Source organism: Talpa europaea (assembly GCF_964194135.1).
Source record: "Talpa europaea genome assembly, chromosome: 12".
Lineage (NCBI taxonomy): Eukaryota > Metazoa > Chordata > Mammalia > Eulipotyphla > Talpidae > Talpa > Talpa europaea.
In genome coordinates, this window is record NC_140079.1 from 50,791,478 (window position 1) to 50,807,950 (window position 16,473).

The following is a 16,473-nucleotide window of genomic DNA, read 5'->3' on the forward strand; positions in this document are numbered from 1 at the left end:
CATAAAATTTGTATGTCAATTCTTACATGTTTCAATTACCCCAGGGACTCGATGAATAAAAGGTGTGATATAACCAATGATTACAACCTCATACAATGACATCGAAGACCCAATTATTATTGTGATGTAGTAAAATACCCAACAGAGAATGGAGACTAAACAGCAAAGGAGAAGTACATTAGCTTACTTTATACAAGAAGTAGGTACTTTCTGCAAATTCTGGCCTTAAAGGATGTTGAGCCCAATGTACCCTGAAATCTGTGGTAAATGCCTAAACAAAGCAACAAAAAAGCATTAAACTTGTTAAAAAATAAGTAAACAAGCGGTTCTAGGATATACAGTACATAAACTAGATTATAAACAAGAAACGCTGATTATAACAATTTTCAACAATAAAATGAAAATTTTCATTGCTTAAAATCACAATTCATTTTTGCCAGGTTGCTGTTTTTACCAATTAAATGAAATTATTTTTCAAATTGATCATTTGGCTACTGGGAAGCTCAGAATTAAATGAAACTTGGCCATGATTCTACATGGGTCTTAATAGTCTACATAACTTTTTCTTTATTCATTCTCTTTTTTCCCCTTAATTATTAATTCTCTACTCCTATTTTTTTTAAAGATTTATTTATTCCTGCGTACAAGAACTGGGGTACAGGCCAGATGTGGGGGAGGGTGAGAGGATTCACCAGAGACAAAGTGGGGAACAGAACAGGCAGACTGACTGAAACACAGTCCTGAGGGGAGTAGCGGACGAGACAGGAGAGGTCTGCTGCGCCATGTGGGATTCTTGACGGCAGGCCGGGATCAAACCTGCACTGCAGAGGCTGCGAACAGCTTAACTGCGCTGTGATCAAAAGCCTGGGCCACCAGGGGAGGCCCTCTACTCCTATTTCTATTTTAGTTATGCTTTCTTTTATAACAAACTCAAATCCTCTGTAGAACAAGAGGTATTATTTAAAAATAAAACTAGTCACTTGAAATTTATTCAACAAGTCAAATTTAAATAAAAATAGAAAAAAGAACCATCTGTGACACAATGTATTTAGCTGAAACCTCAGTTTATTCTAAATGATATGACTTTTTTATAATGGACAGTCCTACTCACCTGAAGGCTAATAAAATGACATTTTCCAAAGTAAACATTTTAGGAAGCATTCTAAGGAAATCTTAAGATATCTCTGAGAGAACAGCTGATAAGCAGTGGTAGAACAAGGTCATACATGAATTTGGAAATTTTTAATGGTATATTTGTGAAATTTTTAAAAAGTTTGCTATTGAAATCTTGCCAAATCAAATGAGCAAGAATATTTCCTACTAATATAATGTACAAAAGCCAGGAAGAGCAATTTTCAATCAGCAGGAGGAAAGCTGGCATTCTCCTTCCAGCAACATGTGTGATCAACATAGGTACACTTAATGCACATTGTTTTCATAAAATACATAATTTTTATAAAATAAGGTTTAAAAAATGTAAAGTAAAAAGGCCTCTCACTTGGTGGATTTATGTAAAAGTTAGAATGAGATAATACTGCAATGGCATGGATTAGAAAAAGTTAAAAAACACTAAATTGGCATTTTTTTACATAAAATGTCAGCTCTACCCTAAACTAGACTTCTTTAATGCATGAAGAGAAGGAAAAACATAAAATACTATAGAAGCCAAAAATTAATTAAACAAATTATTTAGGAAAAGAACAAACCAGACTAAAAAATGGTATTTTCTACCTCTAAATTAGTAATTCATAGTATATAAAATTAGAATCCCAAGAATTACTTGCTTACCTCTGGTAGAAAATTGTGTTTTTTAATCACCTGATATAACATTTCATGAGTTTCAATAGCAGGTCTAATATCCCCCTTTAAGACCTGTAAGTCAACAATAACAACAAAATTACCTAATTGGTTGCAGGTATATTTTATCTGTAATCATATAAACAAAAAGATGTACATTAACACAATTTTGAAATGTGATCCCATTTTGGTGGTTAAATTGGAGAGATCACAAATACACTTAAATAAAACCATTTATTTTACTATTAGAAAATATAGCAGAGTTCTTTTTACCTGTAAACCTGGGAAAAAGGCAAGCAAAGCATCCATCCAAGTCCTAGCATTCAGCATTGGCTTATGGATATGGACGTCCAGTAGGAGAGGCGGCTGGCTGATGTACCGCATGATGGCATCGTAGTGCTAAAAGAGCACAATATACATTCATGAAACTAAATGCACAAAGATGTTCTATTCTTAACACCGCATTTCATTAAATAGCACCATGAAAAAATTAAACCTGATTTAGATGTAAGTTAATAATTAAATACTTAAATTATTTTAGATGAAAATCTTCCTAAAATATATACACTCCCCTGTGTTCTTCAACCCTGATGCAGAATGTTAAACACTGTATTTAATATGGGACGAACTAGGGGAAGACTGGAACATCTCTATACTGTGGGATTAGTCCATGATTAGCCCGTGGTTAATGATGCTCTTGCAGCCTTTGAAACAGTCAGAGGCTTTCATAACAGTTTTTTCCCCTTATATCTAGGAAATTTGGCTCCTTCTCAGCTAACAAAATAATCTCCACCCTACCTACTAACCCATCTAATCACTAGAGGTCTGTTACCTCTACCTTCTATGTTCTTAAGAACTCCTTCTCCTCTTTTATCATCTTCCCCTAGATATTCCTGAGCTTTGAAAACAGATTGAGTTATCAGAATCAAAGAATGATAACAAGCCAACTAAAAATAATCTGTCCTCATTCACCTCAAGAAAACATTGTTATAATCTAACAAACAATGTATGGTAAGTGTTTTTAAAGAATTCAATTGATGATTTATTAGGACTCATTACTTTCCCACATTTCACCTATTATTCAATAACCATTATTGAGTATTTGCTATATGTTAAGGCACTGTTCTAATCACTTCCTGTACGTGAGCTCATTTAATCCTCCTAATAACTCTAAAGAGTACTAGTATTACCATTTTGTGGATGAGGAACACAGTCAAATAGCATAACTTAACTTGCCCCAAATCACAAAACCAGTGGTACAACAAAGATTTATAAACCCAGGCAGGACACAACTCCTACCATATACATCTTAACCACCATATTACTGTCTCACAGCAAACTGATGGATGGACAAAGAAATGGTAAAAAGGATTTCAAAAAGAATACAGTGAATCAGCTAGTTTGCTATATTTCAATTCATTTCAATTCTCCACCTCCTTCTCTAAAAATATGTCTGTGGTTCTGATCCAAACTTAAGATTTTAGCACTATTTTTGAAATAAATATTCTAGTATCTTAAAGTCTCCAAAACCCTGCACATTTTGTGCAATCAAGGGTTAGGAAAAATTTCTAAAATAGGAAATCCAAAGGACAAAGTTAACTAGTAACTCATTCCAATAAATTCTCTTCCTTTTATAAAAAATTATGTAGAACTAAACCTACATATTCTATTATTTACTGGCAGGTTTTGAAAACTTCTGAAAAAACTACTCTGAAAAAACTGACTACTGAAACATATATAACTTTTATGTATGTCTCTGCCCAATGCCATCATCAGGGAATACTGACAAAAAAACTACTACTTATTTTAAAATAAATTTTACAAAATGTTACTGAATTTCTACAAATTGGCATTCAAATTAAGTTGACTTTAAAAATTTTACAAAATTCGATCAACTTACCGTATTAAATCTTTCCAGAAAACTGTCATCTCCAAGCAAGACATAGGCTTTCAATAAATATTCATAGTATGAATCAATACCTGCTCCAACTCCACTATCTATGGAAGATACATATAAATGTGATTAAAAAAGTATCAAAATTCTTTATAGATACAAGTGAGTTAGGTACTAGTACAATAAAATAAAAAATTAATCTAAACATGAAATTGTCTGTTTAAAGTAAAAATTACATACTTAGTGAAATATTAACCTTACTATGTAATACTTCCTTTGTTGATAATTGTATGTAAAAACATCCTATTTTGCAAAACTGGAGATCTTATTTACAAATAGAGATACCAATTTTAAGAAATTTTTTAAAGCTCATTTTCTCAGTGAGGAATAGCACAGTGAGCAAGTACAGAGGGCATCATTATGCATTTTTATAAAAAAAAAAAATCAGACACCCTCCCCACACAATCAATAGAGTTAGAGTTATAACAGATACAAAAACAAGACTATTACTTTTTGGAGATCCCAATTCTAATTGCTGAAACTAGCACAATTGCTGACTTCTTTCTCCAAGATCACTACAGAGGACCAAAGAAAGAAAATAACAAGAAAATAAGAACTCTGGAAGGGAGTGGGCTAATGGAAGAGGACAATGGCTTCAGCCTGGAACAGAAGGTTGCCAGGTATGACTATGTAAGGTGAAGAAGAAAGAACTTGCTGGTGCTTGGCTTTTGTCTCTGTTTCCTCCCACACCTGCTAGGACTCAGATCTACGTTCCAGGCAACCTGAGGCATAAAATCAGGGCAGCACTGAAGCCCTGAGTAAAAACTGAGCAAAGGAAGGGGGAACTAACTTTACACTTTCTCTTGTGCACCTTTCCCCCTTCAAACTCCTAAGTCTGGTGATTTATGATGTAAAGTATAATTTCAACTATAACATTAGAAATCCCTATACCCAGGACACACCTCAGGCCAAGTAAATCCAAATGTTAAGTCTCCAGAAAACAGTATTTTAAAAAATTTCTTAGAATTTATCCTTAACAACACCTGGGCTGGTAAGGACTGGGATCTGACCAGAGAATATGAACTTGTAGGGCAAATACATTTAAGAAGACTGACTTTAATAAGGAAGTACTGGAGGAAGAGTGTATCAGAAGAGGAAATATTACGACATGCAAATTAATTTAAAATTGTCCTAATAAATATATACAAGGGTTAAGGAAGATATCAGCAATACAAAATGAAATAAAAAAAATTTCATCAAACAGAAATATATAAAACTATATTAACAATGAAAATAACATATCAGATGGCACATACAGCACCAAAAGAATACAAGAGAAAAAATAAATACGTAAGTTTAGATATATGGAGGGTAGAAACCTAAGTGATTTAGCTAATAGGAATAGCAAAAACAGTGACAAATAAATATGAAAGGATGAAGTATGTTTAAAAAAGTCAATTTTCAGCAATTAAAAACACAAAGATTTGCAATTAAAAGGACCTACAGAATGCCAAAAGGAAAGATAAAGAATAATTTTACACCTAAAATTATAGTGTCAGTTTTAGAAGTCTCTTTTTAGTTTTGATAGTTTTAATCTTCCAAAGAGAAAGACTAAATCACATATAAGGATATAAAAATCAAAATAATGTCAAATTTTTTAACAGGATGTAAAAAGACAACTGAATTAAATTTTCAAAGACTTGCAGGAAAAGAATTTAAACAGAAAATTATATACAACCAAACTGTCACTCAAGTGTAAAAGTATAATAAAATTACTACGTTATGTAAGTCCTTCAAAGTTATTGAAAGTTACTGCAAACAGTATGGAATGAATTCCTATATAAGAAAAGAAACAAATCTAACAATTGTTGCAAGCAATAAGCAATGTGCAAGTGACCGAATACCTTAATAAAGTTTGCAATCTTTAAAGAAAGAGGGAGGGGGCAGCACTAACAAAAGACATACTCATAGTCAATAAGAACTAAAGATCTACATGATATCAACATAATGGAAGGGGTGTGAAAGTGGGGGCGAGGGGGCGGGGAAAGGGCTTGAAGAGCATGCTAAATTAACATCTTACAGGAGGTAAATATAGGTTCCAATTAAAAACAAAAGGATAGGGCCTCCGTGGTGGTGCAGCGGTTGAGCGCTGGGTTGCGAAGCTGCCGGCAGCCTATGCGGCGCCGGTTCGATCCCCGGCTGCTCCACGGCCACCACAGGAGGGTCCCACATGGCATGCAGACCTCTCCTGCCGCCCGCTGCTCCCCTCAGCAGTGTACTTCGGTCCTTCTGCCTGCTCTGCTCCCTGCTCTGCCTCTGCTGAGTTCTCTCACCCTCCCGCGCTGCTGACTGTACCCAGTGCTTGTATGGATAAACAGACAAACAAATAAATAAATCTTCAAAAAAAACCAAAAAAACAAAAGGATAAAAGAGAAACACAGAAAAGTTGGGACACTGAAATAAGACAATATAAATAAGTCTAAATATGTTAAAAATAACATAAATGGACTAAACTTACCAATTAAAAGACAATGACTGACAAAATGGATTTTTTAATCTATAAATTTTGTTAAGAGTTACACTTTTAGCATGAGATCTACGAAGATTAAAAGTAAAAAGACAGAAAAAAGGCTTATCAGGCAAATATTAAATAGCAAAATAAAGCTGCTATTATAGCTGTACTGCCATCAGGTTAAAGAGACTAACACAATGTGTATTATTAGAGATGGTCACTCCATAATGGTGAAAAGTTCAACTAAAAAAAGAGCAATTTTAAAAGAACGAACCCAATAAAAAGAAAAATGCACCCAATAAAATATATAAAGCAAAAGTAGATATTAATATGTCCATGATCATTGTCAGATACCTTCACCCACCTTTCTTAATTACTGATAGGTCAAGCAAGCAGAAAATCAGCAAGGATCTGTATGTTATTAACTAAGCAATTTGACATATACAGAGTTCCACAGAATTAGGAAAAAATATTTTATTTGACATATACAGAATTCTATATCCAAACAACTAGAAAAAATAGTTTTTCCTAAGCCCCTATGTAACATTTATAAAAACTGTTCTAGTCCAAAATGAAAACATCAATGAATTGCACACAGGTATCAATAACATCTACAAATAACCCAACAGGAAGTGGATAAAATACAAAAACATCCATATCAAAAAAAGGGAAAGTGGGCCTCCCCAGTGGCGCAGCAGGTTGAGCGCAGCGCTGTGAAGCTGTCTGCAGCCTCTACAATGCCCATTCGATTCCTGGCTGGGAGATACCCACATGGCAGAGCAGACATCTCCTGTCTCACCTGCTGCTCCCCTCAGCAGTGTATTTCGTCAGTCTGCCTGTTCTGTTCCCCACTGTCTCTGGTGACACAATATCCTTTTATGACGTTTACAGCAAAACAAAAAGCATACTCTTTATGCATACAGATGTAATAATGAAAGAAAATGATGACGAGGTAAGAATGATAGTTATTTGAATTAGAGAAAGCAGAGGTGTAGGATTGCAGAAATAGGGAAAATCAAGGAACACAGCAGAAGTAGTATGTTGTCAAGTTGCTTTTGTAATGGATGGTCCATGTATGGGTTATTGTACATCTGAATTATCACATTATTTTAAACGCATGACTAAATGGGCCTTGAATGAATCAAAGATGAAAGTGCCATAAACTAAGAATTATGATTAATTCAAAATTAATTATGATCAATGAACTTGCACCTAAGTTTCAAAGTGGGCTTAAAAAAACCCAAAAATCCCTGCAGGATTCAGAAGCCAGGAGTTACAGTTCAGGAAACACTTAAACAGTCACAAAAAATTTTATACAATATTAAAGAAAGGAAACAGTTTTAATATGCTCAAATTAGTAATATATTGCTCCCATTTACTTAAATACAGGTCATTTTTCAATTTTATATATAATAACATAAGCCTTTTGGAAAACAGAACATGTATAAACAAGGCAATTTCATTAGGAATATTCTAAAATATTTCCACTGGCCTATGTTTGTTTTATAGGGCACTCTGATGAAGACAAAATCATATTCATCATATAATATTATATCCTATTTGTTCAAATAACATTGCTATATGCTTTGTCCCATGATTCCAATTAATTTTAATCAGTTAATATTCCAACAGTGATGAACAGTAGTCTCCCCCTTACCCAAGACACCCAGGGGCTTACCTGAAAGCACAAATAGTACCAAACCCTATATATGTTTTTCCTATACTTATGATGAAGTTTAATTTATAAATTAGGCACAGTAAGAAATTAACAGAATAATAAAATAGAACAATTATAACTATACTTAATAAAAATAGAAGTTATATAAAGTGATCTCTCTCTCAAAATATCATTGTGTGTAATACTAGTTATAAAGATAAACAAATATAGAAAGCAAAACCACCAAAGAAAATGAAAGGCTATCGTAAAATGACTTTCTACCTATGATTTTATTGATTAACGATTTCCAAGTTTCCTTCTTTTATAAATAATTAAGTGAATATCTTTAGGAACAAATAATTTTCTACATTTTGTATTATTCCTCACACTAGATTCCCAGAAGTGAAACTATTCATCAAAGAGACTAATATCACATCAGTGAACATTTACTTCATAAGTAAGTACAGCATATGCCAGACACTGTTCGAAGCAATTAAAATTGTTATGAGGATTAAATGAGTTAATTAATCAGAAGAGAAATTGATGACACTTCTACTGTAGCATACTCATCATCCACGAATTCATTTTAGGCCAACATTTCAAACATTCTTCAGGCTAAGCATGTTTAGTTGTGCACATTAATGTGAGAATCCGTAAAACCATTTTGTTTCTCGCTTTCAGTTCAGTATTCAACAAATTGAGATACTGAATACTTTAGCATAAAACAGCTCTGTGTAAGGTGATTTTGCCCAACTGCAGACTAATGTAAGTATCTGAGCATGTTTAGGGTAGGTCAGGCTAAGCTATGATGTTCGGTAAGTTAGTTGTATTAACTGCATTTCAAGTTAGGATGGGAAGGGTTTATTAGGACATAATCCTATGACAAGTCAATCTGTATCTTTAATGCCATACAAATGTTTGGAAGAGAATACTAAATCATCCAGAATAAGAATGCTATTATTACTTGGTACCAAAGACAATATGGCTCGATTAGTTCAAATTCCAGGAATCTTGTAAGAAACTGCATTATGCTGTCCTCCAGATAATTTCAACACCGGAAAAACTATTATTTCTCAACTATTCTAAGGATGTGAAGGCTTGATTTATAAAGTTCAATTTACGTACCTTTTCGTACCCAATCTCCAGTATGAATATTTATAGTCACGCCCACTAAATTACTACTTCGTTGTCTTTTTTCCCAAAGAAAATCAAGAGCTTTTCTTGCATATTCCTGTAATTTTAAAAAAGAGACAAACTTAAAAGAACTGCAGTCTTGGAACAAGGGGATACCAAGAAGCAAAAATCAAAGACTCATAGTATATTCAAAGAATCAAGTAAAATTTCTAAGATAATCATTTATAATGTACATTAAATTTCCTTACAAGTAATATTTTTGCTCTTTTTCAATCAATTCTAATTGAAAAGAATGACTCCAAAAGTGCTATTTAGTGACAGTGATCTCTTTATAAAATCACATCCATGTTTCTCTACACTTAATGCTCTTCTATTTACATCATCTAAATGCAAAGCAAAAATCTTATATTTAGAAAATTGGAAGAGAATTTCCAAATTGGTATGCTATCTTTTAAACAAACAGGAAATACAGATCCTACTTTTTAAACAGCACGCAACCTTGTTAATGAAAAGTAAGTAAATCAACAAGTACTAATCTGACAATATCAAACTTACAATTTTATAACACTTTCTTTTTATCATTTATTCTTTCCAATGGACAATAAATTAACATAACTTCTGATCAAATTTTTGGATTCGAATGAAAAGATTTTACAAAACATAAGAAACAAAGGATATGTACAGAATATCTAAGTTAAAATTAATTTTCAGATCATGAATCTATTTAGCATTACATAAGTATTTCTATGAAAGAAAAAAAAACATTAAATCAATTTATCATTTTGGTAACCACACTGAGATATCACCTTACGCCAGTAAGAATGGCACATATCAAAAGAACAAGCAACAACAAATGTTGGCGAGGATGTGGTGAAAAAGGAACTCTCCTACATTGCTGGTGGGAAAGCAAACTGGTCCAACCACTGTGGAAAGCTGTGTGGAGGTTCCTCAGTCTACTAAAAATGGAGCTACCACATGACCCAGCAATTCCACTACTAGGGATCTTCCCAAAGGACACAAAAACAGTAATTCAAAAGAGCACCTGTATACCTATGTTTATTGCAGCAGTCTTAGGCAAAACCTCGAAACAACCCAAATGCCCAAAAATAGATGACTGGATCAAGAAGATGTATATATACACAAAGGAATATTATTCACAAAGGAATATTATTCAGCAATCAAAAAAGATAAACCCATGCCATTTGCAGCAACATGGATGGAGCTAGAAGGAATTATGCTCAGTGAAATAAGCCACAAGGAAAAAGAAATATATCAGACGGTTTCACTTATAACAGGAATATAGGGGAACCAAACAAAACATCAGTGTAAAAAATAACAATAATAACAGTACAAAACACAACAAAGCAAAAATAGACAATTATGAAACAAGAGACATACTGCAGGGGAGGAGGTGGGAGAGGGATCAGAGGGAGGGAGGGAGGAGCACAGGGGACAGTGGTGATGGTGCACAGGTGCCTTGGGGAAGGAAATTCTATGGGGACTCAATCTGAGGGAGTGGGGGGAAGCAAATATTGTCTAAAAAATTTAAAAAATGATAAATGTTAACATAAATAAAATAAAATAAACAAAAACAAAGAAATAAATCAATTTCTCATTTTGGAGATTTAAATGTATAGTCCAAAGCAATTTTAATTCTCAATTCAACCTATTTATGCTGATTTTTAAAAACAAGGCCGATTACAATCTTAACTAAATGGTATGTTTCACAAAGTTTCTATTTCCTTCCTCTTATCTTAGAGTTAAAAAGACAGACTCAGTGAAATAAAGATTTAACTGAAGTCTATAACTGAATTGTAGGATAACTAATATAAGGATTTGATCTTTTCATTCATTATACCAAAGGTCAGCAAACACTTCCTAACAAGGGCCAGAGAGCAAATGTTTAAGGCATTATGATAACACAGTCACTGCCACAATTACTCAACGATGTCATCGGTGCACAAAGGCAGGCACAGACAATCCACACACAAATGAGCACAGCTGTGTTCCAAAATGTTACTAAAACAGGCAGTGGTTGGATTTGGCCCACAGACTATAGTTTGCCAACCCTGGATCAATGCTCTGTCAACTGTATCAGGCTGCTTTCCTCACAATAAATTACTGTACAGCTAAAAAAAAAAAAACATAACTTGATTCAACAGATTTACTCATGAATACAAAGCAGCCCAGTGGAAAGAGTATGTGTTTTGAAATCAGAAAGGCATTTTTTCCAGCTCAGGTCCACTCATCCACCCACTCACTATCTGCACATCTCACCCTCTTTGAGCCTCAATTTTCTTACCTGAAAATGCACAAGTATGTCAGAGAGTTTGAGGTTCAAATTAAATTATAAAGTATGCAAATGTGATCATACTTTTTAATAAAGGGACATTATTAGTCAACAACATACAAAGTAAAAATTAAACTGAATATTATATGTCTGTCCTTAAGATACTTTGCACATACATACATACAAAGGTTATTTATTTTATTTAGATACTAATACATAACTTACTTTATATAAATTCTAATATATATCTAAATTGGTATATACTCCCTAATACTGCTTGCTCTGTGTGCACCATTTGCTGAATTAAAAAACATTCTCCTGACTCACAAGTTTGTAAAAAAGGATGCTTTGTGTTACTCTTGAACTCCAATGACACCTGATAATTAGATAAAATAAAAAGTGTGATACATAATCTATAATACGCCATTTAGGGAATGTGGAAACTTGGATAATAATCTTCCTTTGGAGATTAGTGAAGACTGCAGAAGTGCAACAGACCATCTAGAAGTCTAATAAGACATTTGTGATATCAAATTCATATAATACAGCTAAAAAAATTTTTGAACAATAAACCTAAGTATTTATCTTATAGTTTGTGAACAAAATGCAAAATGCATTTAATATAATGACCCCACAATGACTATGTTTTTGACAATTAAAAACCATGTGATTGAAGTTAGACAATAAGTTCACTAAAATCACAATAACTCTCCAATTGATAATTCTAATACTTGACCAATGAAGATATAAAGTTAGTTATGCCCGATACCCAAAAGATCAAGGATTATAAAAGCAAACCTCAAATATAGTTGCTCCTGTGAATCGACTTAAAGCAGCAAATTCAAGGATCAAGGTGCCAGCACAAGCTGTACAGGTATCTGTCTCAGTTCCTGTCCGAGCTTCTGGTTTTCTGATACCAAACTTTAAATTAATCTAAATAAAATAAGAAGATTATCAGGACTATGGTGGATAAGAAACTAATTTTCAATTAAGACTATCAAATCATTAAAATAATTCATAATAACAATGAAATACAATCTGATGCTCTTTATGACTTTGCAATTAACATCTACAGAAGTATATACTAAACACATAATATTCACGGGGTAAATGGTTTTAATTTAGTTCCTTCCTCGATGATATCAAAATTGATTATCATTATAATAATTACATAGAGAAAATAACTTCTATAACGATTTTATTTTCTGGACAGTTTGAAATAGTACAAGAATAGGAAACTAGGCAAGTCCTAAAAGAAATGAGGTTTAATTGAGAACCTATGAAAAAACCAGTACTATATGAGACAGTCCACCATAGACAAAAACTGATTCAAGTTATGGTGTATATTTAAGAGGTGATTAAAACTAGTTCGCAAGTTTTAAAAGTTTTGAAATAGAGTATATTGTCTTGCTGACATGACAGGATTTGTATGATTTATACAAAGAAAAATTTTAAAAGGAGTTAATTTTTTATAATTCAATGATATTCAAGTAATACTGCATTATAAACTTAGATTAACTGGAACCAAACTGACCAGACAGTGATTAAAACTAGAATTTTTTCTGCAGTCCAAATAAACAACAAAAGAGAAAGCATGTACTAAGAATTCAAGATAACAATAAAAACATCAAATACAAAACATCATGGGTCAGTTATTTTTCAAACTCATATACAGAAGAGTACAAATAAATTTGTATTTAAACTATCTGCAGAAATAAATTGCTAGGTCTGCCTATTACTTTAACAGTGTCCAGTCAAGAGACTAGGCATTTCTAAGCAAGGAGAGAAGAGAAATAACAAGTAACAAAAGTGAAATGTAGATGAGGCATCTTGAAGAGGGGAGTGGATCATCAACAGGTTTCAGTACTTCCATTTCTGTCACCTCCTAGAATGTTACCTGAGACATCTACGTCATATGAGCTAATAACATGGAAGCAACTCTCTACTGCCACTCAAACTAATCATTACTTCTACTGTTTGCACTTCTGGAAGAATACATAATTCCACACCAAGACCCCTTGGAAACTAATCCTCTGTCCCATTATGCTGCCTATATCTCTAGCTACACAAACTGATGCTAAGCATCATGAAGTTAAAATGAGGTTAACTTGGGCCTCCCCAGTGGCACAAGGGGTTAAGACGCAACCTATGAAGCTATCTGCAGCCACTGCAGCACAAGTTCGATCCCTAGCCAGCAGGGAGCTACCCACATGTCGCAGCAGACCTCTCCTGTCTCGCCTGCTGCTCCCCTCAGCAGTGTACTTCAGTCAATCTGCCTGTTCTGTTCCCCATTCTGTCTCTCATGAATCCTCTCACCCCCCACACTTCTGGCCTGTACCCCAGTTCTTGTATATATAAATATTAAAAAAAAAGATTTATAAAAAGAACTTAAAAGTAATTTTGAGGTAAAGCATAATAAGTTTTATAAATATTTGCCTTAAGAGTCAACAGTGAAAAAAATATTTCTGGTTAGTTCTATTAATTACTACAATAAACTGATCAGTAACAATTATCTATTATGTGGTAGATATTATGGTAAAAAACAAAGAAATTGAGGAAGTCCTTGCCCTCAAGGACATAAAATACAGACAAAACAAATAAGGACTGATATGCAAATATGGTACACGGCAAGCCTGACTGTGGGTCCTCACCCGTGTGCTTAAGGGAACTTATAATAAGACACAACTGCAGGTACACACAAAAAGGTTAATAAACGGTTTATTTACAAAAAGAGGAAATGAAGAAATGGATAACTTAGGGAGAAAGAGAGGGAGATAAATTGGTGAATGCGTCCTACCAGTTCCGCTGACCTGGAATCCCAATGGCACACTGAGAGCCAGTGAAAAGCCAAGAGTCAAGCCAAGAGCCAAGAGGACCCCCCCAAGGCCCCTATGTCTGGTTTTATACCAAACCTGGCTGCTTAACTCCACCCTCAGGTCCCAGCAACCCTCCCTTCGGTGCTGATGAGATTTGTAGTTCCTGGTGTCTTGATGGCTTTGGTCTGGAGTGGGTATGAAGTCTACAAAACCTGTGTGGAGTTTGTTCAGGACTTCCTTTCCCCCTAACAAACAGAGTAGATAACTAATAATGGAAAGTCATCAATAAGGGCCAAAGAGAATAACAAATGCTACTATCTAAAATACAGAAGAGGAAATATCACTAGATTGGGGATAGTTGCAAACTAAGAAAAGCAGAGTCCAGAGAGCAATAAGAAAGCAAAGGTAAGGTGGAGAATGTTCAGCATCCTTTTCCTTAAGAAAATAAAGGAATCAAAAAAGATAAACTCATGCAATTTGCAGCAACATGGATGGAGCTGGAAGGGATCATGCTCAGTGAAATAAGAAAAAAAAAAAAAAAGAAAAATACTGGATGGTCTCACTCATAGCAGGAATTTAGAAAACCTAAATAAGGGACCAGGAAAAAGACTAATTATAATAAAGTAAAAATCAAAATCAACAAGCAACTATAAACCAGAGACACACTACGGGGGTTGGGGGGGGGGAATCAGAGTCAAAATAAGGGGGGTAGGAATTGTATGGGGAATATAACCAAGATGAAAATGCATATATTGCGCAAAAATGAAAAATGATGTAAAAAATATATAAAATAATAAAGAAAGAAAATAAAGGAAACACTTTGAATCATTAGTTCTTTACATTAAATTAGTCTTTACTGTTCCAAGATGACTGCTACAAAATGATGCAAAAGTATTATTTCTTAACACAAATATCTGTAGTACTGTATCATTTCAATCTTGTATGCTAAGGATAATATTAAACAATTTCCAAATGCAAACTCAAAATACAATTCTGCCCCCAGGGGGCAGTGTGGGCCATTTCCACAAAACAAGCAAGGGTATGCCCTTTTTTGCATATGGGTATGCTGATTTAAGAGATTCCAGTCCTCTAGACTAGGCCCCAAATGACTTGGGTACAGGGGGCACTGCTGGTAGTATGCATTTATTCATGTGGAAGTTAGAAACAAGAAGCAAATTGCACTGTTCATTTGATAGGCTTAAGACAAAAAAGGGACCACGGTATAACAAAGGTTTTATATTTGGAAGGAATTTGGAACCTGATTCCTCCTGGTCCTGTGTTCCGAAGTCACAAAGAAATTTTTTAAAAGAACCTTTCTCTCTTTTTAATTGTTCAGATTCATTCACCGTACAATCTTCATTGCCCTATGGCTTCTCCTCTGGTACAATCTGCATGCTTTACAGCACTTCTTCTATGGGAGTGAAGCCTCACAGGTACTAGGAATTGATTTTCTTTATTGTGGAAAGTCAACTGTAGTAAAGTGAACAAATCTTTCCATTATACAGAATTTCACTGACAGAGTCAACTGAATTTCACATTCACAGTAAAATCAACCCCTAAACTTTTTTTTTTAATTAAAATTTTATTTTTATATTCCCCATACAAGTACAACCCCCTTATTTTGACCCCAAGTCCTCCTTTCCCCACTCCCCTACCCCCCATAGAGTGTCTCTGGTTCATAGTTGTTTGTTGATTTTGATATTTTCTTTCTTATAGTTATTCTTTTTCCTGGTCCCTTATTTAAGTTTCCTACATTCCTGCTATGAGTGAGACCATCCGGTATTTTTCTTTTTCTTTCTGGCTTATTTCGCTGAGCATGATCCCTTCCAGCTCCATCCATGTTGCTGCAAATTGCATGTGTTTATCTTTTTTGAATGCTGAGTAATATTCCATGGTGTATATGTACCACATCTTCTTGATCCAGTCATCTATTTTTGGGCATTTGGGTTGTTTCCAAAGCTTAGCTATTGTAAACAGTGCTGCTATAAACATAGGGGTGCAGGTGCTCTTTGGAATTGATGTATCTGTGTCCTTTGGGTAAATACCTAGGAGTGGAATTGCTGGATCATATGGAAGCTCTATGTCTAGTAGGTCAAGAAATCGCCACACAGCTCTCCATAGTGTCAACCCCTAAGCTTTAAGGCTTTACTGTAGATAACTCCAAGGTCACAGTGATTCTCCTTTCTTTTTCATGATTTATTGGAACACATCTCTGTTTATCTTTCAAGATCCATCCCAAATGCTACCTCTTCCAAAAAGTCTTTCTGCCTCTATCCCCACTCCTGAAAGCATCTTTGTCACAGAACTCATTACATTTTAATCAAAAAGGACCCCGTTATTACTAAAAGGTAAAAGTTTTAATTCCCTATGCTA

The 16,473-nt window shown here is 34.2% G+C and overlaps 1 protein-coding gene across 4 annotated transcripts in view; it reads right to left on the minus strand.

The window, feature by feature from the left end:
* The window catches only part of EDEM3 (ER degradation enhancing alpha-mannosidase like protein 3), a gene marked incomplete at both ends in the record, with an annotated part of 61,144 nt that overhangs the window by 20,082 nt on the left and 24,589 nt on the right, over positions 1-16,473 (minus strand). For all 4 annotated transcript variants that reach the window (XM_084250847.1, XM_084250846.1, XM_084250845.1 and 1 more), the window contains 6 exons: positions 188-271; positions 1,789-1,872; positions 2,071-2,196; positions 3,698-3,795; positions 8,986-9,091; positions 12,083-12,217. In XM_084250847.1, the coding sequence (XP_084106973.1) occupies positions 188-271; positions 1,789-1,872; positions 2,071-2,196; positions 3,698-3,795; positions 8,986-9,091; positions 12,083-12,217 (633 nt within the window). The remainder of the gene's footprint in view (positions 1-187; positions 272-1,788; positions 1,873-2,070; positions 2,197-3,697; positions 3,796-8,985; positions 9,092-12,082; positions 12,218-16,473) is intronic.